Genomic DNA, 25,294 nt, shown 5'->3' on the forward strand with positions numbered 1-25,294 from the left:
TGTCATGGTCATCCCAATTCTTTTCAAGTTTGGGTACAGTGACACCCTCTACATAGATGGATGGGATGTATGGTCCATTTAATATAATGGTCCACATCTCATAGTCTTGAGCTTGGATAAATATTCTCATCCTAGCCTTCCAATATGAGTAGTCGGATCCATTAAAGAATGGGGGTCTTTGGGTGGACTGACCCTCAATGTGGGAAGATCCAAATGGGGTTGTCATTTTGATCTTTTACTCTTAGGGTAGAAGAGTTTAGGCTCTGATACCACTTGTTGCCCAGATAGACAACCCAAGAGGGGGGGTGAATTGGGTTTTAAAATAATTTTGCAATTAAAACGTTTGTGGATGACTAATTAATACTGTTGCAAGATGATTAATTAGTTGCTATGTACTGTGAGTGAAATGAGAGTAAGAGAGAGAGACACAAGCAATCACAAACACAATATTTTTATAGTGGTTCGGAGCTAACCCTTGCTCCTACGTCCACTCCCCAAGTCTCACTTGGGAATTCACTATAACCCCTCGGATTACAGCCGGTTGTTTTCCAAGCTCACAACTAAACTTGTTGTTTTACGAGGTCACAACGAACTCGGTCGGTTTTCCCAGGCTCACCGACTAGAACCACCCCGATTGTTTTTCCGAGATCACAATCGAACCCTTACACCGTTGGTTTCAACCTAGGCTCACCAACAAACCTATATACCCTTGATTCAATCCCCTGATTGAATCAAGTAAGGACAAGATGGAAAGAACAAAGACAAATAGAAAAACAGAGCTTCTAAAAAGCAGATATACAGCGATATTAATAAGAGTAAAGTTAAGAGCCCTCAAACACGTTTGAGTTGGAGAAGAGAAGGGCTTCTTGAACTTTGGGTCTCCTCTTGAAAATCTGGAAGACTTGAAGGCAGGAGGAGACTTCTTTTAATGCTGGGAAGAGTCGGTTGAATGGAGTTAATGGCCCTCTTCCTTCTTTTCCGTTGAAATCAGTTTGCAGAGAAAGGATGCTTGATTTCTTTGAGTGGAATGGTACTTCTCTGCCTTGCTACAGTCCTCTGTGGCTATTTAAGCCATCCCCCACGGAAACTAGCCGTTAGACACATTTTTCTGCCCGTTCTGCACACTCTGCACATCCTGACAATGTGTCCGTTGGGGTCGGAGTCGACTCGCGCGATCTGGAGTCGACTCGGCTGTAATAGGAGTCGACTCATGCTTTTCTGGAGTCGGCTCGGCAACTGTTCCGAATTTGAATTAAAGTAACCTCCTCGACTGGGAGTCGACTCGACTTAACCCGGAGTCGACTCGCCAAAAACTGGAGCTGACTTGGCATTCTTGGAGTCGGCTCATCCCATGGAATTCATGGAGCTATTTTTCAACTTGGCCCACTCGAGTCGACTCGACAGCCCTGGGAGTCGACTCGGCGCTCAGAGCCCGAACTCCCTATCTTCTGTCTTTTGGCTCGTCCAGTCTTGGAGTCGACTCGAACTGTTCCGGAGTCGACTCGGCTCTTAGTTTCCGAAACTCAGTCTTCTGCTTTTTTGGTGTAGCGCTGCCTTGGAGTCGACTCGAGCTGTCTTGGAGTCGACTCGGCTCTCAGAGACAACAATTTGGTCTTCTGTCTTTTTGGGGTCGCGTTGTCTCGGAGTCGACTCGCGCATTGCGGGAGTCGACTCGGATCTCAGTGTCCGAAAACTGCTCTCTGACTTTTGCCTTGAATACAACTGAGAGTCGACTCTCGCTTTCTTTGGAGTCGACCTGCCAACCATCGGAGTCGACTCGCGTTCCTCAGGAGTCGACTCGGCTCTCAGGGTCGAAACTTGCTCTCTGACTTTTTGTCTGTAACTCCCTGGAGTCGACTCAAACTACTTCGGAATCGACTCGGTAAGCATTGGAGTCGACTCGCGCACTTCAGGAGTCGACTCGCTGACAGGTTTTAAATTGTGTCTTTCTGTTCTCAGTCGGAGTCGACTCGTAATGTTCCGGAGTCGACTCGAGCCCGTGCCAGTGCTTCTGATACGCTTGGAGTCGACTCGTAATATTCCGGAGTCGACTCGAGTCTCAGACTTTGGTTCAAACTGACTTCTTAACTTATCCAAAATATCTTGAACCAAATCTAGAAACACTTAGACAAGATTTTCACTGAAACACTCGATTGAATTCATTAGTAAACAAAAGATATACTCAAATGCTTTGAGCTCATCAAAATCAAATAGGGTTATAATCAATCACTCCACATCGTTGTCTATGATGATGATTGGAAGAAGCCCGAACCTACAAATTATGGCCTTTCAGACAAAGTTCCGAGCTTTTGCCTCGATAATCTGGGCCACCGGCTCAGCTTCTACCCACTTAGTGAAGTAGTCCACCATGACAAAGAGGAACTTGCACTACCCTATTCCTAGTGAGAAGGATCTGAGGATGTCGATTCTCCATTATATAGATAGCCAAGGGGTGTTAAACGATGTTGTCGGTACAGCTGGTCATCGTTAGATGTTCACGTCGATGACATCAGTCGCACTTTTTGATGAGGTCAGTCGAATTCTGTTGCAAGGTCGGCCCGTAGTACTCCTGCCGTAGAATCTTGTAGATCAGAGATCTGCCCTCCAAATGATTGCCACAAATGCCTTCGTTCACCTCTCGAAGCTCGTAATCTGTTTCGGTTGAACAAAGGCACCTGAGGAGTGGTAATAAAAACGACCTCTGATATAACTTGTCGTCGAGAAGGACTTTTGGTTCTTCGCAAGCTTTTTTCGCGCCAAGGTGAAACACTCCTCGGCTCTCTTCGCTCCTCATGCCCCCTTCTTGGCTCTTTGGGGAGGTCTCCTGCCAGCAGACTCGCAATGGGAGGCCATGGCCTCTTCCATGCTGGCATACTTATTTGCTCGGCCCAGTATTTCGGCAAAATCAGTGGGAAAGCGCTTTTCCAAGAAGAAGAGAAAGCGTGATAGCTGCACGCCGCTCTTCATTGCCAACATTTCGACCAACTAATCCAAGTTGCAAAAATCCAGCATTGTCGCGTTGAAGCGGTTAACATAGCCTCTGAGGGACTATTTCTCTCTCTGCTTAATGTCATGCAATGCGTCTAAACCACGATGGCGTCTTCAACTGGAGATAAAGTGTGCTACGAAGAGGTGAGCGAGCTGCTCGAAAGAATGGATAGTCGAGCCGAAGCCTAAAGAATTAGAACCAAGCCACCATATGAAGAGTCGTAGGGAACGCCTTGCAAAGCACAGTGTCAGTAGCTCCGTGTAACATCATGAGAGCCTTAAATCTATTCAGGTGATCCTGTGGATCCAAGGTGCCATCTTACGGCTCTACTTGGGGCATGTTGAACCAAGGTGGAATCGGTTCTTTCAAGATCTACCGGGAGAAGGAGGCTCCGAGGAGAAGCTAAGGTCATTATTGGCCCTTGGAGCCTGTCCCCTGAGGACATGGATCTGCCGACCTATCTTCTCGATTCTTCTATCGAGGTCGGCATCCCGCTAGGGCGAGGGCTCGACATGGCGAGGAGGTGAGAGACTTTGAACGGAGTCCTTACCATAATAGGAGCTTAGAGTACATCGTTGCCAATGCCGGTCGGGATTGCTTCGCTGAGTACGTCGACTCTAGAGAGACTGCTCTGAATCTTAGTGTTGAGAGCTGTAACTGACTAGGTGCATGTGGCGCGCCGGTGATCTAGAGTGGTGGCTAGGCCGATCAGATTCCAGATGGCTAGCTCTAGTTTCACCGCTGCCTGTTGTAGGCCCTAAACTATCGCGGTCAATACCTGCACCTGTTAAATGAGTGGGTTGAACTGCTTATTATCCACAAGCATGGCAGATTGTTCCGACAGAGTGGGTTCCAAGCTTTGCAGCATTCTTCACGAGGCCGGAGCACGGCATTGCAAGGCATGAGACGTAGCGTATGCCCCTCGTGACCTCATGCTGACGGTTCCTCCCTTTGTTTGATACCAATGTAGCTAGGGTAGGACCCTTCCCCTAGTGCCAATTTGTTGTTGTCGACTGAAGATGAGCTAAGCAGGCTGGTTGAGGTGTCACGGGCTGATCTCCTCCAGGGATGGCTTGAAAAAAATTTGCTTGCTAGAGAGTTTCCAACGGGGGACTCTCCGATGCCTAAGTCAAAAGAGAAAGGCAACAACATGAAAGCAGAGTGTGGTTCTGATATCGCATAGTGCGCACCTGAGATCCCCCAGACTGCCCCTTTATATAGAGAAGTCGGATTTATCGTTACCTGAGTCGGCGTGTACTAGTAGTCAGGTGTTGGCTAGTAGTACGGCCTCGGTATAGGCGGCATACAGTACTGAATGCGTGCCGAATGTAGAGTTGTTGCAATGGCCAATTGCTATCACGATGGCCAATTGTCAGGAGTGTCATTTTTTGTTGGCATGTGTCAATAGGCTCTCGGTCAGCAGTGAAGTTGCTCACTTCGGTCGGTTGGCTCCTCAGCTAGGGCGGAAGTTGCCTACCTTGGTTTGTACCAAGATTGTTGAGGTCGGTCTAGTCCGAGGTTGAGTTATCCAATATTTTTTTCATGAGAAACTATGAGAATAAATGTAACAAAAATGTGACTGTATGATGAACCAAGTTGGTTTGAACAACCAGACCACAATTCAATGTCCAGTCTGGCCCTAACTAAGAAAATTGGGCTAAAGTAATATAGATGGTATGGCATGTGAGAGTTCACAAATTCAAGTATATTTTTTGGCTTTTACCTTTTTTGATTGTGAAATAGAATTTAGAAGTTAATGGAGATTGTATAGCACTGTCTATCCCTCCAATTGTGCAGCTGCTGCAATAAAACCTTCCCACTCCTCATTTTTATCTTTTGTAAATTTGCTCCCTTTCAATCATATCTTTTTATTTATCACCACGCATATTGCTTCAATTCCCTTTAACAAAAGTCATCTCCATTTTTCCCACAAAAAACAAAACAAACTCATCTCCAGTCATAAAATTATATATTGTTTTCTTATAACAAGAAACACTTTTCGAAAAGATCTAGGTTGGTAATGCTAAAAACCTTAGTAAATCCTCCCCATCTATCGTAAAGAAAAGAGAGGATTGATAGCAACTCTAAAGAGCACTGCGTCTTTCCTGGAAATCTTCAAGCATGGCAACGTCGTTTAGGAAGCACGGGGAACTTCATGAGTCCAAACTTACAGTGAACACCGTTTCTCTCCCCACAAGCAAAGTAGTGAGGCTTCCTCTTCTTCAGCGCAAACTGTAAGCCATTCCCCCCTCCTTGCATGACATTCCCAACCAGCTTGGCCTTCTTGAAATCGCACGCCAGATAGCTTCGAAGATTCTTCAGCAAGTACACACTGTGCGGGAATGTGGTGTTGCTGGGAGGATCATACATGAACACTGCCATAAGCCACATCAATATCCGTTAGTGACCAGTTAGGTCTAACTTTCTTTGCATAAATAATGTTTTCCTTTGAGTCCATCTAATGACATTTGCAAATGCGACTCCAACAGGTCAGGTTAGTTTGAGGACCAGGTGAGACCAAAATTGACCGACAAAATCGAATCTATATATTATCTTCAATTCAAACACATATTGGTTTTCGTCTGGTTAGGTCGCAATGCGTCCTAATAGGATTTTGACCTAAACTTTACATTAAATGTTGTAATCCAGGTAGGTTAGGTTGGAAAGCATTAGCATGGAACAATAGATTAGGCTTAAGTAGGACGCCCATAGGTTAGGTTTGTGTGAGGCACACATAAAATTTAGGGCTAAATCCAGGCTGAAAATTAGAGTGAGGGCGGTATCGAATATAAAGCTGTATCAATGAGAGATTTTTACCAACTTGGTTAGTTAGCACCCTCTAGATTCAATATTATTAGACCACGCTGCTTAAGCTTGTAAGACAATTATGACCAGACTTCACTCCAAATCAGGGCTTCTAAGCCCAATCCAAGTGTAGAGAGAGGAGAGAGAGAGAGAGAGAGAGAGAGAGAGAGAGAGGCAATATCTCACCCAGAGTATCATGTTGGTAGAAGGGCGCATTTTTTAGAGCCCAATCACTGTAGTTGAAGCCAAATCGCCAGTGCTGGGAGTCTCCAACAACTATCCTTGCTGCATGGGAGCTCTTTGAGATGGATGCCAGCACAAGGAGGAATGCTCCTATGGTGAAACTCCATCCAAATCTCAGAGACATCTCACTTGGAGACAGCTACAGATCTCAAGTCAAGACAAACAATGAATGAGATTGAGCAAGGGAGAGGAGAAAAGATGTCCTTATATAGAGAGCAGGTTAGTGGAGCTACTTGAGTGCAAAATGACCTATAGTTGTTGCCTGAACTCTAAAATTTTGTTGGCAACATGGTGGGTGGCTTGTTTTCAGTTAAAGTTCCACAACTTTAATTTGGACACACGAGAGTAGCTGGTTGCTTCACAAAGGACCAGGATCAGCGGCTAGTGTGGGTTGTTGGGTGGTGGACTTCCCCAATCTTTTGACATGTGTTCTTTTTCTAAAGGTTGACATAGATTTGCCTAATCTTTACTTTGAATTAAACCTCCTCCTTTGACTCCCCTAATGCACAACCACAACCAGCATCCCTCTCCAGAGACTTGCATGGGATATAAGGATGTAAGCATGATTTCATAATTCATTAATGGAAAATGTTAAAAGATCATCCGTTAGATCATCGCCCGGTTCGCTAGTCTGATAAAGAAATCGGTGATCGTCTGAGCAGTACGCAAGGCCTGCTTGCTGATATCACCAAGATTTCCATGTACCGCACCAATCTCCGACTGCCACATCAGCTGCATAAGCCGAGAGGTTATCTGGGTCTGCTAACAGACTGGGCTTGTGTTGGCCCGCCAACCCGGCCTATCTGAGTTAATGACAGCCCACAAGCCTGGCCATGGACTGATTACATATGGGCCATCCCATGGCCCAATTCATTTACATATGGTCCAGTCCAAGGTTGGTTTGCAACCAACTTAAACCCATCATATGGGCGCCTGCAGCCGCCAATAATATGGTTTATAAGAATGATCCTGTATTTTACTACTTACAAGGCTTTGATCTTGCTAATGAAGAAGATGAGGAATGTTGTATACAAATCACAGGCATGTTCATCAATACAAAAAATGTTAATCCAAAATAAAAATAACAGGTCAGATGTCACCATAAGGTGTTTGATGATATGCATTGGAGCTTCCTCAATTGATATATTTTAGCAATATTTGATATGGTGACAGAAGAAAATATAAACTGATCGAGTTAAGGATTTGATCACTATCAACAGAAACCGGGCAGGCCTTTGAAAGTATAAATGAAAAGAACTATTCATGGAATCGAACTGGAAATAGTATCTATGGACATCCATTTCATCAACTTTGGTCTCTATTGAAAGACCCATTCCATGATTTGAGCAAAATATACTTGGCAATAGCTTTGCAGCACTTGCAACAGAGATCGTGGCTTGTTTGCCGGTTCATATAAACATCACGGAATAGGAGAATCAAGACAAGATGTATGATATAAAGCATAACAACTACAAATTACTGCTAAAATTAGAGAAAAATACTTGGCAGCAAGGGCATAAGTCAACAAATCCACAAAATTGTGGATAATAACAGAAGATTAAGAAAACATGGAAACAAACATAGTATGATGTTTATATATGTCCATACATTGTAATTATCCGACTCCATATGAACATTATCCAAGCGATTAATAATATAATAGCATGTATTAATAGCTCATTTGTAGTGACAAATGAGCAAAGGTTGGTTAGACCACTATCTGTAAGTAACATACTAGAACATAATCTGATTATACTGACAATAGTTGGGATTAGGGAGCTCTTGTTCCAGTTTATTATAGTGACTGTCAGTTGGGATGGTAAAAAGATAAGAGAAATTACATCATACAAAGATGGTAATTGTACAAAAGAACAAAAATAGATTTGCTACTTGAAACATTGGTACTCGAAATAGAAAAATACAAAACTATTGGATACGAATGTAACTAGGAAATACAATATTGCTTGCTTATAAGAAACTAAATGAAGAGGTAGTAAATCTAAAGAGATTAGGGATGGGTATTAACTATTATAATAGTGTAGGAATGATAGTCGATAAAGAAATGATGGAAAAATTATACATATAAATAAGTAATGGACACCTATTAAATTATTTTTAGACAAGGAGATTATTAACATAATTAGTGCTTATTCTAAGCTTAGAAAGTAGGACTAAGAAATAATTTTGTGAAGAAATAGACTGACTAATGCAAGATATTTCTAAACGAAAAAGGAAGATTATGGATGATGATCTAAATGGATATGCAAGAAAGAATAACATAGGATATAAGATAGTGCATGGTAGGTTTGGTTTTGAAGATAGAAATTTAATAAAAGGTACAAGCCTTGAATTTACAGAAGTTTATAATTTAGCAGTTGCAGATATGTCTTTTTATAAAGAGATGAACACTTAAAAAGTGGATCAAATCTATCCCAAATAGATTCTTTTCATAAAAAAGAGAAAGATTAGCAAGTAAAGTTTGTAAGGTGATATCAAAATTGAGTTCAACCACACAAATATAGGTTACTAGTTTTTAGTGTGTATATTACATGCAAGGAAAAAGAAAAATAAATTAATAAATATCCGAAGACAAGATGATAGAATTTAGAAAAAAACTGCTATATTGTTTAGGAATAGATAATTAAAGGAGGAAAATTAGAATTTAAAGATTGAAATAAATAAAATATGGGACCAAATGGCCAAGTATATTAAGAGGATAATGATATTCTAGGAGAGAGAAAAGAAAAAAATATGCACATAAGGAAACATGGTGGTGGAATAATAAGGTATAAAAGACAATTAAAATAAAGTAAATTTCCTTTAAACAACAGGAAAAAACTATCAAGGATTTTATACAATATTAGTTAGCTAAGAAAGATAAAAAAGATTAGTAAGTAAGGCTAAACTAAACCTTAAAAAAGAAAGAAATAAAAATATTAATCAAGTTAGATGTCTTAAAAAATGAAGAGTATTAATGAAAGATGAAGAAATTAAAAAAATATGATATTATTTTGAAAAATTGTTAATTAAGAATCCTGCTAAACTTTATTTTAAAAAAATTAAGATCAAATAAAAGGTAAAAATGACTAAACAGAAGTTGAATCCAAAAGATATTTTAAATTAAACTAAAAACCTATAGGTCCTAGATCAATAGGGAAACTATCACATGATGATTACATATAGTTGGATCAAACTGGAAGAAATCTATGAAAACTTGATTGATGAGTCATCTAAATTCTTAGTGATTTAACTCCTGCCATCTTATATATTCAAAAAAAACTTCCCCATAATAAATTCTTTTTATTATTTTTTCTTCTCTCTTGCATGAATCTATCTTATAGAAACATAAAGAAAAATAGAAATCATTTAGATGAAGATCATTAAGAATGAATTTAATAATTTTTTACCCCTTTCTCCAATGCGCTATACATCTACTTGCTTCTACTGAATTACCCCCTTCCTTGATGAATTAAAAAATTCCACTCCTAAATGTCATTGCTTATTCTCAATATTCTTCTTAATGAATATAAAAGAGTAGAAAGCAAATTAAAAGATTTTTGAGTGCAGCACCAAATATGTTCTCCTGGATGGCAAAAAGAATTTCAATGAGTATAAATATTTGCTTTGTTTTTTAGAATAATACAAAGCTTGAAAGAATTTCACTAATAGTAAAAGAAATCACAAATATATCCTAGAGAACTGTGTTGTTTAAATCTGTACGAAGAGATTGGAAATGATATTTACAAGGGAACTACATTATTGTATAAAAAGAGGAGCATATTAGGAAATTCTGTAATCCTGGAGAAGAATTTTAATTTTTAATATCTTGAAGTACAATAATTTGTTAACTACCTTTAATAGACTCTTCTAATGACTTAACCTTTTGTAACAGTATCTCACTCAAAGCATATATTTTCAGTGGAAAGAGTGATATAAAATGTCATGATGCGTAGGTAGCATTAATTAGGTGATGTTGGTTATAGCTAAATAGAAAAAAAAGAGGTTGTGTAGAGATGTGAAGCTAGTACATCAGAATTTGTGTATAGAAATTGGGATTGTCATGGGCTAATGGGCTATATGACTGCTAAATAAACTCTGATCTATGGGACCTAGAGAGCTTACATGTGCTCGAGTTTATAGGAAATAATTTGGATATATAAAGGAGAAAAATGAAGTTGATTTAAGGATAACCAAAGTTTGGTATAGTTGAATTTTCTGAGGCCTAAATGGATTCTAATAGATCTAGTTGAACTTTAGGTTGGGCATAGGTATCAAGAGTTGGCTGCCAAGTTTTATGTTTTGTTACTATGAGTTGGATTTTGGTTGGTTATAAGTTGGGCTCAGGTTGGTTGCATATTAGGTTTATACTTGTGCTAAATCCAAGTAAGCCCTTTATCTAAAAAGAAAATAGTTATAACAGGGAGAGGTATAAGGATGCTTGGGAACATCTACAATTCCTCTTCACTAAACGATCGAATACAATTGATTTCTATAAATATCAATCTTGACCTTATATCTAAAATAGATATAGTTGTTAATGTTTTATGATAATCCCTTAAAACTTTTATATTTTTGCCTTTTAATCACTATCCTTTCTATATTTGTATTTTAAACCTTAAACTCTTGTAACTCATTGCATATTCCTCCTTTAGGTTATATGGATGATAACTGAATATTTCACTTATATTCGTCTAAGGGTACTAATTGCATACCTTCCAGATCTTTTTGTCTCTAGCCTTCATACTTGCATGTTTAACTATGTCACTCCACCATGAGTCCCCTCGTAGTCAAATCTTGAATGAGAAGAGGGTGGTCCGGAGCCTCATCAGATGTCAAGCTAGGGAAATTTTTATCCTTTTGTAACATTGGTTAATCTTAACATAGTTTTGGTCAACAAAAATTAGCAAAAGGATGTTTTGTACAAGTGGAAAACTATATAAAAAAAATAGAGATTCATATATAAATATAATATTTTTTAGGAAATAATTTACAAAAGCTCTCCATACTTATGTAGCTTTTCTATATGCATCTTAAGGAATAACTTCATTAAAGATTTGTCCGTAGAAATACTTTCATTTAGTAAAAAATTTCAGATTTTTATTTTTTTTAAAATATGAATTAACAGTGGAACACTTGCCAACTGAAAATACTTTCTTTAGAACAAGAAAAGCTTCCACGATTTTATATATCACATTAGCCTTTTCCCACTCATCAAATATAGGGCCATAGTTAGAATGCTTAATTGCATACCTCATGAATACTTCATGTATGGTAAAATATTTTGGAGTAGAACAGTTCCAAAATGCTGCAATATCTAAGACCAAGACCTTTTGGTGGGAAATCACATTTGTTTTGTACTTTTATTAAAAACTTGTGGTCTAGAATTGTGGGGTCACATATCCTATAATTTCTTCTACTTTGAGACTTTGACTTTATGTCCAAAATATGTTTATTAAAACTTTAGCTTATTATGCCCAACATAGAAAGTTTTTTTTTTTTAAGATAAAAAATATGACACATCCTTTAAGGAATATCATCCTAATCAGCCATTAAATACTACCAAGGCAACCAACAAATCAAGCATGTCGCTAATGATGCAATCTTTTTCCTCAATACTATAATTTGGCTTTTGTAGCCAATAATGCAACCTTTCTCCTCAATGGTATAATTATGCTTTTCAATTTTCTCTCCCATCTAATATGTTTAGAAATTATTGACATTAGAAACTACAAAATCAATAAATAAATAAATAAAGTATCAATTGGCTAACTAAGTTTAAATTTATATCAGAACAATGTATCAATTCAAGGATTATCACCTCTAGATCCAGCATATTGTAACAATCCCTTGAAGTCATATGGCCTCTCAACATTGAGAAGATGTTATTACAAGGGAAGCCTTCCAGCACAACTCGAAAGAAAAAAAAAAAAAAAAACCAAGCAAATGAGTAGTGCTACTATAATTCGAAAATCATATTCCAGAATTTTTTTTTACTTTATCATATCTCAATTCAAAACAAGCAATGGCATCTTAGTAAACCTGTTGAGTGAGTTATTATAGTTATTGTTCGGGATTCTTAAAGTTAGTGATTATTAAAGCATTTTTGTGGTAGTTAAATGGGACAATAATCATGGAGAAGAAAAGAAGAAATAAAGAGATAGGAAAGAGATAAATCTTCAACCTAAGAATTTTGGTTCAACACCTAAAATTTTTTGCCTGCCTTCTCTCACTTATTTCCATCCACACCTTTCGGTTATTTTGTTAATACTACAAAATTCTATCCGTTATAAGAGCTAACTCGGGATATGGCGAAGAGCCGAAGATTGGAGCAAATCAGAGGATGTGTAAGTACTAGAGTCGTTGGGGGGCTTCTTCGGATGACAAATTGGGAATGGTCAAAGTGGGGAGGTTCGGCAATGGTGGATTAAAAAAAAGCATTGTAGGAAAGGGATTGTGCGGAAGGTGGGAGTACAGTGTGAGAAGACGACAACTCTTTTCTCCTCTCCTAATTTAATCCTATCTTTTCTTAAAACTATAAGTAATGCCACTCTAGGTTATCGGTTCACTTGGTAAATAAGTAATTTTGAATGACCGTTGATGCACATTGAACAATTATTAATTTTTTATTATTTTGTTGCTATTTGGCTAAGTTAAAAAATTAAGGTATGAAAACAGTTCTCCTAAGAGCCCATTTGAATAATCTAATAAGGTCTGGGCTGAATTTCCTACTGCATTCATAGGCTTGTAAGCCCATTTGAGTACCATTTATATCAACCCAACACTCTCCGGCCTGAATCATATGGAACTTTTTTCCTCCTTGGAGATTAATAGGCTTAACAAATCCAACCCCCCACCTTGCCCAAGAACCTTTAATCAAAGGAAGGAAACATGAGTACTATGAACCATAGAAAAGGAATGGAAGGGAGCCAAACGTGCAAGAACATATGTGATCAGATCTTCAAAACTTCTTCTCTTTTTAGGGTGCTTTAAATCTGTCACTTTTCAGGATGATGGTTAAAGCATCTCGGAAACTTCTTGAGGGTAACTCGACTACAGTAGTCGACTGGATTCGGAGCGGGCGTGCCAGAACAGACTTGCATCTCTAGTTCATGATATCTGTTATTTTGTAGGGCAGTTTGACTCCTTCCGAGTCTCGCATGTCTTTTGGGAGGCAAACAGTATGGCGGACTGAGTCGTCTCCTTTGCAGCACATCACTCTGGAGCCATCTATGGAGGTTTTGGAGCATGTGCTAGTGGCACTAGTGCATGTTTTGTCCTTTGATTATTCTGGATGTACTCACGGCATGTAGTAAGATGCTGGTTCCAAAAAAAAAAAAAAAAAATCTCGGAATTTAAAGATATTTTAAAGATGGGACCTACTCACCTACCTGGCTGCATTTGGTGTCACCCAGCACGTCTCCCTTGCCAACACCTAGCCAGAATTCAAAAATTGAAGGCAGACAGTCTTGTAAATAAGGGGTACACGGTCTTGTCAGTCCGGCGGCAGCAGCAGGCAGTGCCGAGCGTGAGCGGAGACGATGGGCGGGCGGACCATCTCCCAGCAGGCCTTCGATGCCCTCGTGACCGAGAATATGGACGACCTCGGCATGGACCCCGATGAGGCCCTCCAGGACGCCATCCAAACCCTAACCCTCCAGGGCGTCGACCTCTCCGGTCCGTCCCCCAGTCTCTCTCTCTCTCTCTCTCTCTCTCTCTCTCTCTCTCTCTCTCTCTCTGTCTCTCTTCTCTACTCACGATAGATGGTACTTTTCTGGATGAGAATAGTTGTTTTTTGTTCTTTTGGGCCTCTTCAAGTAGATCACCGCTGTAAAATTCTAATTATTTCTTTGATCCGATTGATCGAAATGTGGATTGATTTGAATCCCATACCACTCGTGGAATTCTTATATCACCAATTTGCGAGTTCATCAAGTATTGCTCATGGCGATATAGATCATCCTTTTATGTGCATTTTTGGTTGTGATGTAGTTTTTTGGGTTTCTTTTTTCGGCTTTTTTTTCAGTTGTTGTAGAAAGGATTCCTTTTGATTTTGTATAAGAAAAGTTCTGCATTGGAGGTCATGTGTGGAGACACGTGTTGAAGCCTATCATTTGGCCCGCTTTCTTACTCCATCGTGTTTGAGGGTCATTTGGCACGGATTCTGATGCCTTTGTACATCAGAAGCCAAATTTGATGACAAATAGCGCCAAGAAACCATTGAACTGTTTTTGTGGGATTCGGCCTTTGATTGGCTAATTTGATTTTAAAAAAAGAAAAGAAATATGCATGCATTTTCTATATTCCTTTCCTTATAGATCCGAGATCTAAATTATTAGACAAAAATAGGAAATAATTTGTGATGTCGAGCTTGATATGAAATCGAACGAAAAGGCCAAGTGAACTGTTTTCATCGAATTCGGCATTTGAAATGCTAATTTTGATATTAAAGTTGAGTCTTGCATGCATTTGATATATTGAGGTTGATACAAATTCGAACAAGAAGGTCCCTTGTGGTGGACTGTTCTGACTTTGTGCATTGCCACACTTCACACATTGTAGAGTATCCAACTGCTAGGATATAAGTCTCACAACCTGACACAGATTTAGCCGGATCAGATTTTAAAATAATTCTATATAAAAGTATTTATCTCTTTCTTTTTTTTGATAACTTTCAAACAGAGATGAGATTATTGTCTACCTTTAATTGCAATGACAAAAGTCGAATTTGTCTTTAGTTAATTTGTGTTGTTTTTCAGGGATCATTAAGTGCCTTCCTGGAGTAAAAAATGTAAAGGACAATCCTGTCATACAGTCACTAGATGAGCTGAAGAACATTGCTGACCATTTGGTGGTGTCCAAGTCAGATGATCAGAGGGTTGTTACTGCTGATAAGACTCTGGATTTTGACAAGCTGGTTGTGCTTCTTGACAAACTATACGACTTGTGCTCTGTTGAGGGATCAGATAATGCTTCCATTGCAACCAGGAATGGAGGAGTGGAGCTCCTAACTTCTATATGTTCTTTGCTTCGTGTCAAATTTGAGATGCCTCTTCTTTCAGCTTTGAAAGCAATGAGTTCCCTTCTCCACGGTATGAGTGTGGTATCTAACTTTCAGTCTGACGCTTAGATGAAAAGATTCACTGTTTCATCTTTTGTTTTTTTCCCCTTTGACATTCTGATGTTATTACGAATGCTTCTTCTTCAGCAGCTACTCTTTTGCTATATCGATCAGAGTCTTTTATTTATTTATATATTTTTTTGCTCGGTGTTGAAAATGACAGTGTAGATGATCTGTAATTATCAATGACGCCCCAAATAACTCTCACTCTTTGATCTAGCTCATAAGAACAGATCTATCGTTGAATATAGTGTTATTAAATGTTTCCCAGAAAAAATTGGTGATGAAAATCATGTTACTGTATATTTCTTAGTATAAAGGAACAAAATAATGTAGTTGTGGCTATCTTATTACCATATAAAAGTTTGCCACTGAGCAATTAATTCCACAGTTACAATTTGGATTTAGATATAATCATGGTCATTACTTGTCAGGAAGGAATGCACGGTTCATCCTGAAGCGTCAATTGTATATTACTATGATAGTTAGGAATTAGTGTGATTTCATTTCCAAATTGATTGGAGTAAGGCCAGCAGTGTATTTAGTTTAATTTAATTTTGGGGTAAGAGTTATGATTCATGACTGATTCTTTTTATGTTAACTTGGTCTGCTGCTTTCTTGCCAAATATAGAAGTATGGGAATGCACGATTTGATTCATTTTGTCTCTGACATTTAAAGTTTATTGGTTTACATTTATTGTTGTCCGAGGATTCAAAAGTTCTATTAATCTGGGAGAGCTTAACAAGGGATACACATTTATTTCCTTAAATATAGACTTGACCATATTTCACTTGATATGACTTACCAATCTGATCTTACTGACTCGAGAATTTCTGGTTGGGACTAATATTCAGATGTTTAACTTGTAACTCTCTGAGCATGCATGGGCATTAGATGCTGGTCAAAATTTGGTGAGCAATGCATTTTTACATTTGGCTGTTATTCACAGACTTTCAAAGCACGGAGACATTTTGGCATAGTGGTGGGCCTGCAATTCTGATGGATATCCTAAATGGAAGTAAAAGTTCAAACGTTTTGGATAGTGGTTTTGCTGTCATTGCAGCGGCATCAACAGGTAACGAAATTCTCAAGGAAGCATTCATCGACTTAAAAGTTGATGAGCTATTTATACAAACAATGAGGGAGCAGGCTAAAGGCAGTATGCAAAGCTTATATCATGCCATATGTTCCCTTTTAACACCAGATGACAACCGTGTTTTGGCTTCTCAAGTAAGTGTTTGATTAACATCGATACTATAGCATACATTAATGTTCACCTCTTGTCTTTGTCATTCCTTTTCTTTCTGATAACTTGTTAAGCCTCATAATGTGTGAAGATGATATTTTATACTGCAAGATGTATAAGATTGTTTCGGATTAGGGGTGCAACCGAGCCGAGCCAAAGCTAGTAGTTAGAGGCTCGAGCTCAACTTGATTCAAAATACTTAGGGTCGAAACTTAACTCAAGATCGATCGAGCATTAATATCCAAGCTCGGACTTGGCTCAATAAAAAAAAGCGATACTCGATTGATTTGACTTGACCCGAATATCAACTGAGCAATACTCGAGCTCGAGTTCGAGCCTTGATCATACTTAAAAAAATATGATTAAAACAAAATATAATATAATATAATATTTTAAATATTAAATTAGCAATATATTATAAATAAAATATAATATTTTAAAAAATATGTATTCTTGACTAGGCTTGTGAGTCTTTAAGCCAAGTATTTTGTACTCGAGCTCGATTCGAAAAACTATCCGAGCTACTCGAGTTTGACTCGAGCTCGGTAATAGTCGAGTTAAGTCGAGTTTAAACCCGAGTCGAACTCGAGCAGCTCACAAGCTACTCGGCTCATTTGCACCCCTATTTTAGACCAGTGCTACATGGATATTGACATGAGTATTGGATTCAGGCTTATTTCCAAGTGTCTGACTCAACAAGAAGGAGAAAGGCAGGTATGGGGATACACAGGATAAAACATAATTTCAACTAAATTATATATTTATACTTTTGAACATTGTTTAAACATTGAAATATTAAAATTATCATGTTTGTTAAGATCTTTCAACATACATGTTTCTCATTCAAACATCCTAATTAACTTAAGGATATAAGAAGAATAATATTTTGTAAACTTGTTTCAATAATTACATCTTTAAATCATCTTAAAAAGAAGATGAACTCACTCCTAACATCAAAATAGAGGATAAAATTCATTGTTGAAAGAGTTCATGCTTTTCCGATCTCTAAGAGTGGCTATAATGGAACATCATAGGTATCCAAGTGTCTGATATGTACCCAAGTTAGATGCATATCCAACATGGATTTTTGAAGCTAGATGTAAGTGTCCAGCTGACACAATTTTTTGACTTCAGACTTTATCCTTGTTACATTTTTTGTGGTATTCAGGTACTCATTTTTCTCTATTTTTTGGAGCAGAGATAATCATTTTTCTGAACTATTTTGAAACCACTTTATAGAAAACAGGTTTAAATCAAAGCTTGATCCGGTAGGGAAAGATAATAATAAACGTATATAGAAATTACCTAGGGATAGAATACTGGAACAATTAAGTTTTAAAGAAAAGAAAGTAATATTTGCCAGATTAACTCAATGCATTGTAATGCATTTTTTCTGCATATGTTCTGATACTTTAATCAGTAACAGTAAAGAACTTCAAGCTTTGAGAAAATGACTGCTAAGAGAGATATGAATATTATGTTGTCCTATTAAAAAGAGAACCAAAAAAATTATGTCTTTAAAGTTGACTACCACTCCCTTTCCAAATCTCATAGCCTCAATAGGAAAAAAGTGGAGGTGAATATCAGCAAATAAAGAAAATGCCAAACTGTGAAACAAATCCTTATCTGCTAATTGTTAGTGCCACCATGTTCCTTATGAAAAAATACAGCGTAGATGATGTTTATGCAATTAACTGAGTATTACGGACAACTAGATTTGGAACTTGAGAATGTTTCATCCTGATCAATCTTTGGGAAACTTATGATCAGTTTCATTCTTATCATTCTTTGGGAAACTTATGAGCAGTCAGAAAAACAAGTGTTCTAAAACATTCAACAGATAATTCAATATGAATGTGTTCAATTCTCCATCTAAGTACATCAGTGAACATCCAGAGACACATGTGGTCCTCACATGATAGCAAATGTCAGAGAGAGCTCAATTTAATAAGAATTTTCTTTAGGTGCTCACCTATATAATCACTTGTTGGATACGTGAATTTGCTTGACTTCCTCATAATAGAGGTCAAATGCTTCCTTAGCTGCAAAACCTAAATATTTGATATTTACTTTACTGGTCCTGGTTAAAGAGGAATACTAAAGGATTAATCCAAATAAATTAAATGTTTATAATTTGTATCACATGCACAAGCACACATATCTATCCACTTGTTGTATAGGTAACAGGCCTCCAAGATATGTGATTTTTGGATCCTATGCAGTTTAGATGTTGCAGATTATGATCAATAGTATGATTTTCATTTTAAAAGGGCTATCATTAATTTACATGGGAAGCATTTGGGATCAAATTGTTCATAAAAGCATTCTATCTTTACTATCTGTGTTTGCTTCATAGTTACCAAGTGTTTAAGTATTACTTTGTACAAAGGGTCAAATTACCGTGTGATGTGCCCACCCCCGGTCATGGGCTAGCATGGCACAATACCATATTAATCCAGTCATGCACCCTACCATAAAGATCACCAAGTTAAGACTATAGTCACGAACTCACGATATAAATTATTGAAGATGAGGGATCCAAAAATTCTTTCGAAACACTGATATTAACAAAAATGTATTTGTTTATATGGAAAAGTAATTATTAAATATTATTTAGTAGAAGATTCATTTAAAATTGTTCCATGTATGTCATGGTGTTTGTCAAAAAATAATTGTTGATTAACTCTTCTACACAAACAAACACAACAAGCATATTCATTTTAAAAAGGTTTTGTGAGTGGTGTCAATTATTTTTCTTTTATATTTATTGGAATGGAAATAAATGTTATATGATGAGTGTCTGTATACATTAAATTCTTCATTGTTAAATTCAAGCATGATCAAAATATGATGTACAAAGATAAGCATGACCATAATGATGAAAGCATTTCAATCATCAGTTGTGTCTGGTGTTATCTTCTTTTTTAAGCAGACAAATAGTGAAATTTTCAATTCCATGCACTTGTGGAATTAATAAGAGGGAAATCTTGTGAATGTTTAGTCTTTGCGGATGTCAATTTCTTGCATTAAGGTCTATAAAAAGTACCCTTAAACAACCATTTGTTCTAAGTTGTCAAAAGGTACAAGTACAGCATATTTTCTGTATGTTAAATTTACATTATTATTTCGAGGCCTTAAAAAAAAGATTGGTACTTTTCTTGCTTCATTGATTATTATATCTAATCTAATTCTTTAAATTATTTATCTTTTCCGCCTTTCTCTTTAGTTATAAAATTGTTAATGATTTGCTAAACAATATTGAAACGAGGTTGTGAAGATTCTGCATTTTAATTTATTTCCTTAGAAATTGAGAAGCATAATATCTTCATAGAATTAGAATTAACTAAGGAATTTGAAAGCCAGGTCTATGGATATGCTCGAAGATTTGCTCAAATTGGTATTGCAGATGCTCTTGTTGATGCACTTCGTGAGGGAATCAGTTCATCCAGTTTGGCTTCAGCATGCTCTGCTTTAAAGGCTCTTGCTGTTAATGTAAGTTTGCTAGTCTCATGAAAAGATAAATTCAAACATCCATGCATTCATATATCTCAGTCACTTTAATAGTTACTTGAACATCTTTGTGGATGTGCCAATGTGGCAAATCTTGTAAGGTAGATGATGCAACTAGGACACAGTGATAAACAAATAGATAGAAAAGTACTTATAAAGCATAATGGGTTATGAAAATAGCATAGTCTATGCTTTCCATAGTAGCATTTCCATCCACAAACTCCATTTAGTCGTAAATCAAATCAATAGATTATAATGCCTTCTCCGTACAATACTATGGACATCATAAACTCCAAAAATCAATCACTCTTCATTGGAATGTTAAAAAAAGCCCTCGCCCTCATCCCTAAAGGTATTAGTTAAGCATTCAAGAATATCCAGTACATATCTCGAGCCTTTTAAAAATGTTAAAGAACAAATATATTTAAAAAGACATCCATAACATATCCTAGAAGTATCTTTTATGGACCAACTACTGATAGCATTCATATAACATATACATAGCATGATATATTATATGACAATGTTTTAAAAGATTTAAGTGGCGGAAGGGAGGGCAGGCAGCACCTAGGGGCCAAGTAGGTGTCCACGTATCAAGGCAGCCCAAAAATAATTAATTATAAAAAATAAATATCAGGAGAAATGTTTTAAAAAAATCAAAACCAAGTAGATGAAACATATCATACAAGATGTAGTAAGCGAATGGGAAGTACCAGCTTGGCAACAATGATAATAGTGTGTAAATTCACATCATCCTCCATAGACATACTTGATGCAAAATGTTGAGGTGTGCGCCTAATTAGGCTGTCTAGGCAGTTAAATCTGTCAACTAGGAAGCAAAGGCAGCTATCTTGTTATGCAGATTAAACTGTATTTTCACAGTTTTACATGCATGAAATAATAGAATGGATTAGCAGATCAACATAAAAAAAACAAACTATGCTTAGTGATATGTCATGTCTTGGACAGTCCATACAGGTCATATTTGAGTGCTAGGTTATCTACTCACCCGCTAACTTTTAGCGTTCGAGACTAGAGAGTCAGTATGCTAGCCTATATGAAATTGTATACATTAAAATATAGAATTCCTGCCTGTTCGCATTCTTTCATTCGTTTTTACTAGTGTTTGACACTTGATGCATGTGAGATGAAACATGGATGGCTTTGATCTTATCGTTGTTGTAACTTGATAATATGCACTCCCATTTTGCTTGGTGCACTTACCATGTTTTTGGACCTTAAAAGAGCAAGGATTGAGCCAATAGTATTGTATTAACCTATTAAAAGGAGCAGTTATAGTCAAAATACCCATTATAAAATTAAATCTGACCTCATTCTTTTAATTAAAGCTAACATTATTCTTTTTTTGTTGTGTGGGAGTTATTCTTGCTTTTCTGATGCATTAATCATCTGAGTGTTTCTAGCTTTTGTAGCTTTAAAATATCATTTACGAAAAAACTAGAAAGAACCTGGAAATTAGTAGTGATAAAATAGATACAAAATAGCCTCCATTAGTTGGCCATCTAAACCTTTGTTTTTCTATCTATGCCTTACAAATGGAACTTCCAAATGATTGGTGCTTACCATGATAATGAAAATCTACTAATATAAATTTGTTTATTCTCGTCACAACTAGCCTGTCTTTTGTAACATTCCCCATATATTGTGCATGACTTCCTGCCTTGTGGAACTTTTTGGTTACTTTGTTATGATCTCTTTTTTCCCTTATAAATGTAACTATAAGCCTAACAATGAAGCCTTGTCCTAGCTGTTTGACGTTAGCTTTATCAGTACTTGTTACCCATCATCAATCTATGGCGATCTTTTTCCCCCTTGCAGGACGAAATTTGCAAATCTATATCTGAAAATGGTGGCATTGATGCAACTCTCAAGTGTATAGATGACAGCAGTGAACATAACGACAAGATTATAGCTAGAGCATGTTGTTCTTTGATGTCTAAGGTCAGATGCCCTTGCTTCATAATTAACTCCGCTTATTAATGTGGATTGCATCTTCTAATATGCAACGATACTAACTTATAATGATTTTTTTCTGATTGAAGCTGGCCGGAAGTGATGCAAACAAGAATGCTATTGTTCAGAAGGGTGGTCTGGATAGATTAATGAAACTATCTTCCAGATTTTCTGAAGATCCATCAGTTCTACAGGAGGTACTCTTTTAGTATTACGTCTATTGAAAATTGATCAATTTAAGTAGTTCTTAACCATGTAATTTCTATTGATCATGCTCCCTGTCCTTGATACTAACGATGGAATTCTTAATATGCAGGTTATGTCTATTGTAACTGTGCTTTCACTAAGATCCCCAGAGAATGCAGCTCGTGCAATAGAAGCTGGAGCTGGAGATTTAGCTATCCAAGCAATGAAGAAGTTTCCTGCTTCATATCAAATGCAAAGACAATCTTGTCTTATGATTCGCAATCTTGTGGTTAGGAATCCAGAAAACAGGTATGCTTTCATTTTTTGAGAAACGTTAATGCCACATGTGACCAACAAATTTTGAATAAATTTGTATCCCATCATGAGCAGAACACCTTATTCATCTGAACTAATTAGTTATTTTTTGGATTGGAGTATTCTAACTTGAGCAATTAGATGTTCCTAGTACCTGTTTAGAAGTTCTTGTTGGGGTCAATACTAAATCCAGTAGTGTGGGTAAAAAAATGTGGACACTCCAAACAAGGGATACCAAATGCTGGAGAGGTTCATTGAAAAGACTTAATATTATCCTTTAGCTATCACATTCTCCAAGGATGCCAAGCTTCTTTTGGCTAATTAGAGGAATGATTGCAACTTTGTAAGCGTCGTACCAATCCTTGTATGAATGCTACTCAGATTTGAAAAGGAAATGACCTATATTTTTTCAAAAAATTCCTTAAAAAAGTGGCCCTTGAAAATTAGGTGAGCAATTTCTTTATTATCGGGTGAATTGCTTTCTGTAGCTTTCCTTGGAATGAGGCATCAACAATCTGAAATTTACACATCAAAGAACGGGCTTCGACTCTACAGAAGATCGTTTATTAGGTGACAGAGTCCTAGTGGGTTATGAAACCTTCACACCGAATGGGAGTGATGGGCGTAATGTTTGTTGGACCTATAATAAGCACTTCATGACTAAAGAGAAAATTAGGTTGATTAGTTTTGTTTCATTTGATAATTTTAATTCCACCATTTTATGGTAGTTGCTTTTGCCTTAGGTCATGCAAAAGCCTCTTCTCTGCACTTTTAAGATAATTTTACTGTTTTGGGCATCTATAGGACCCTTCTCCTTGGTAATGGCATTGAGAAGCTCATAAGGAAGGCCAAGGGAAGCCACGAGATTTGCAAGGATGCTGCAACTGCTGCACTGAGGGATCTGGGTCTGAATGACTACAATGCATAACCTGCATCCGTTAGCATGTCAGATTACAATGTTTTTTCTTCTTTTGCCCTTTACTCAAATATGCCATACTGGAACTGGTGGCTTCATTGTTATGAACAATGCATCTTGAGTTCTTTAGATCAATTGGCTGCATTCTGGTATCATTCCTTTTCATATTAAGAAAGCACAATATTTCCTTGGTACTTTCTTAAGAAAGAGTGGTTTTTGTAAACTGTAAGAACACCATTTGAAGGACAGTCAGATTTGGGGGAAATTGAAACATCATTGTTTCACTACTTGATTTAGTTTTGAAGAGATTTTCCATCCAATTTATATATCACAAAAGCCAATAACTATTAGCTCGGTTGGCACCTCTTCCCTGAGGGCTTGCCCTTGGAGGAGATCCAGCATTATATTGCTCAAAAAAAAAAATCAAAAAATGTATGCAAACTATCCTAAAAATTATTGATGGCATTTGGCAGTTACATTATATCTTTTATTAAAACTTGGTGGTTTAGGTTCCATTGAAAGGTTGATAATGTTTTCTGGTTTCACATGGACCAGACTGATTCTCTACAAGCGATCTGCACTTCTGATTACATAAGAACAGTTTCCTTCAAACAAAACAAACATAATTAAGGGCAGAAGATAGACATTGTTAGTTATGTTGAATGACAGTGTTGCTTGGTGATAAGTTTATACATTGTCTTTTATCTATATTTATGATTTTTTTGCACACTGATTTTTCTTTGAGAAAAACAATTAGAGAGCTACGAAACTGTATCTTGCAGGTTCCTTGCATTACTGACAACAGTTGGGACATCATTAACAGCAGTAATACAAGTCACTATTTTCTTGTTATTCATCTTTGGGGAAAAATTGACATTCCCATTGCATTTACTTATTCTCTTATAGTTCTGCACGTTATATGTATATAATATTATATTATGATGTTGATGATATATAGCTATGATACTTTAGACTATAAGCTATTGTAATGTCATCCAATAATTATACAATTAAAATTATACTAATATTATATTATGTCAATAAACTATATCATATGCAATATAATACTTTTATATTGGCATTATATACAATCATATGATATAATACAATTAATACATTATATTATATATTAAATAGTAATATATAATAATTTTTAATAAAATAATATTATTTATTATAGATGTTTAAAGAGGAGAGAAATGGTCATGATAACAAGTGGTGTCCATGTTTTTTCTAGCCCCATCCTTCAGGCCTCTGTCGTGTTTTGCATTTTGATTATTCATATCCATATCGGTTTATTAAAATAAAAAAAAAAAGGAGAAGGTGTTTTCTCAATATATATACCCAAGCAAATAACATGTAACTAATAGGCCTTTTGTGAGGAGGGGTCCACAATAAGATATAATTATTTTGCTTTTTATTTTTTTCAAGGGACACTTATCTATCTATATTATAATTATCCAAGCCTAAATATTTGAAGATGCATCACTCAACACTCACTAAGAACCCTGCACGGCCCAGTTTGCCAGTCGTCAAGCACATTTGCATCAACCTTTACCATAATGAAACAAAGTTTACAGCAAAAGGTCAAACTCTGACAGTCAATTACTTACTTCGAAGGCTACCCATAAACAATTAACTTAGAGCTAAGAACACATACCTAGAAAGCTGACTTGCAACCTATCCCAAGCTTTCACCGACATTGCTGCCACTGAAGCCATAGTTAACCATTATAATAATTTCGGTGGCCAAAATTTGCCTCCCGAAGTAGTATTTCAGACCTTCACTATCAAACTAAAAACTTTTTATGGCTGCTATTAAATAACAACATTGTAACGAAAAAATAACAGGCCATGATAGGAAAGTAGTGTTATTCCATTCACTAATTATTGAATAAAATATTATTTTTAATATAATATAATCTATTTTGGATGGAAATTTGATGTAGAAAAACATGAAATTTGAAAAAGAATAGTACTTAATTTAGATAA

At 36.8% G+C, this 25,294-nt stretch overlaps 2 protein-coding genes across 2 annotated transcripts; one reads left to right on the forward strand and one right to left on the reverse strand.

Moving 5' to 3' along the window:
• Window positions 1-4,885: 4,885 nt before the first annotated feature.
• LOC103695646 (blue copper protein-like) lies at window positions 4,886-6,219 on the reverse strand. The gene is made up of 2 exons (XM_008777020.4): window positions 5,981-6,219; window positions 4,886-5,364 (listed from the first exon to the last, which is right to left on the reverse strand). The coding sequence occupies exons 1-2, from the start codon at window positions 6,159-6,161 to the stop codon at window positions 5,105-5,107; spliced, it is 441 nt and encodes a 146-aa protein (XP_008775242.1). The 5' UTR covers window positions 6,162-6,219; the 3' UTR covers window positions 4,886-5,104.
• A 7,265-nt stretch (window positions 6,220-13,484) lies between these two features.
• Window positions 13,485-23,590, forward strand: LOC120108253 (armadillo repeat-containing protein 6-like). Its single transcript, XM_039121837.1, has 8 exons — window positions 13,485-13,711; window positions 14,794-15,126; window positions 16,106-16,386; window positions 19,766-19,894; window positions 21,752-21,874; window positions 21,976-22,083; window positions 22,203-22,381; window positions 23,192-23,590. Exons 1-8 carry the CDS (start codon window positions 13,576-13,578, stop codon window positions 23,313-23,315), a joined length of 1,413 nt encoding a protein of 470 aa, XP_038977765.1. The 5' UTR covers window positions 13,485-13,575; the 3' UTR covers window positions 23,316-23,590.
• Window positions 23,591-25,294: the final 1,704 nt, after the last annotated feature.

This window comes from Phoenix dactylifera, unplaced genomic scaffold (genome assembly GCF_009389715.1).
Source record: "Phoenix dactylifera cultivar Barhee BC4 unplaced genomic scaffold, palm_55x_up_171113_PBpolish2nd_filt_p 001239F, whole genome shotgun sequence".
Taxonomy (NCBI): domain Eukaryota; kingdom Viridiplantae; phylum Streptophyta; class Magnoliopsida; order Arecales; family Arecaceae; genus Phoenix; species Phoenix dactylifera.

What these genes read in the sequence shown, in the direction of transcription:
- LOC103695646 (XM_008777020.4), bottom strand. Translation starts at nt 6,161, where the DNA reads ATGTCTCTGAGATTTGGATGGAGTTTCACCATAGGAGCATTCCTCCTT. An exon ending in CTACCAACATGATACTCTGG is followed by an intron (nt 5,365 to 5,980) that starts GTGAGATATTGC and finishes GGCTTATGGCAG; the next exon opens with TGTTCATGTATGATCCTCCC.
- LOC120108253 (XM_039121837.1), top strand. Translation starts at nt 13,576, where the DNA reads ATGGGCGGGCGGACCATCTCCCAGCAGGCCTTCGATGCCCTCGTGACC. An exon ending in AATGAGTTCCCTTCTCCACG is followed by an intron (nt 15,127 to 16,105) that starts GTATGAGTGTGG and finishes TGTTATTCACAG; the next exon opens with ACTTTCAAAGCACGGAGACA. An exon ending in GTTGTTCTTTGATGTCTAAG is followed by an intron (nt 21,875 to 21,975) that starts GTCAGATGCCCT and finishes TTCTGATTGAAG; the next exon opens with CTGGCCGGAAGTGATGCAAA.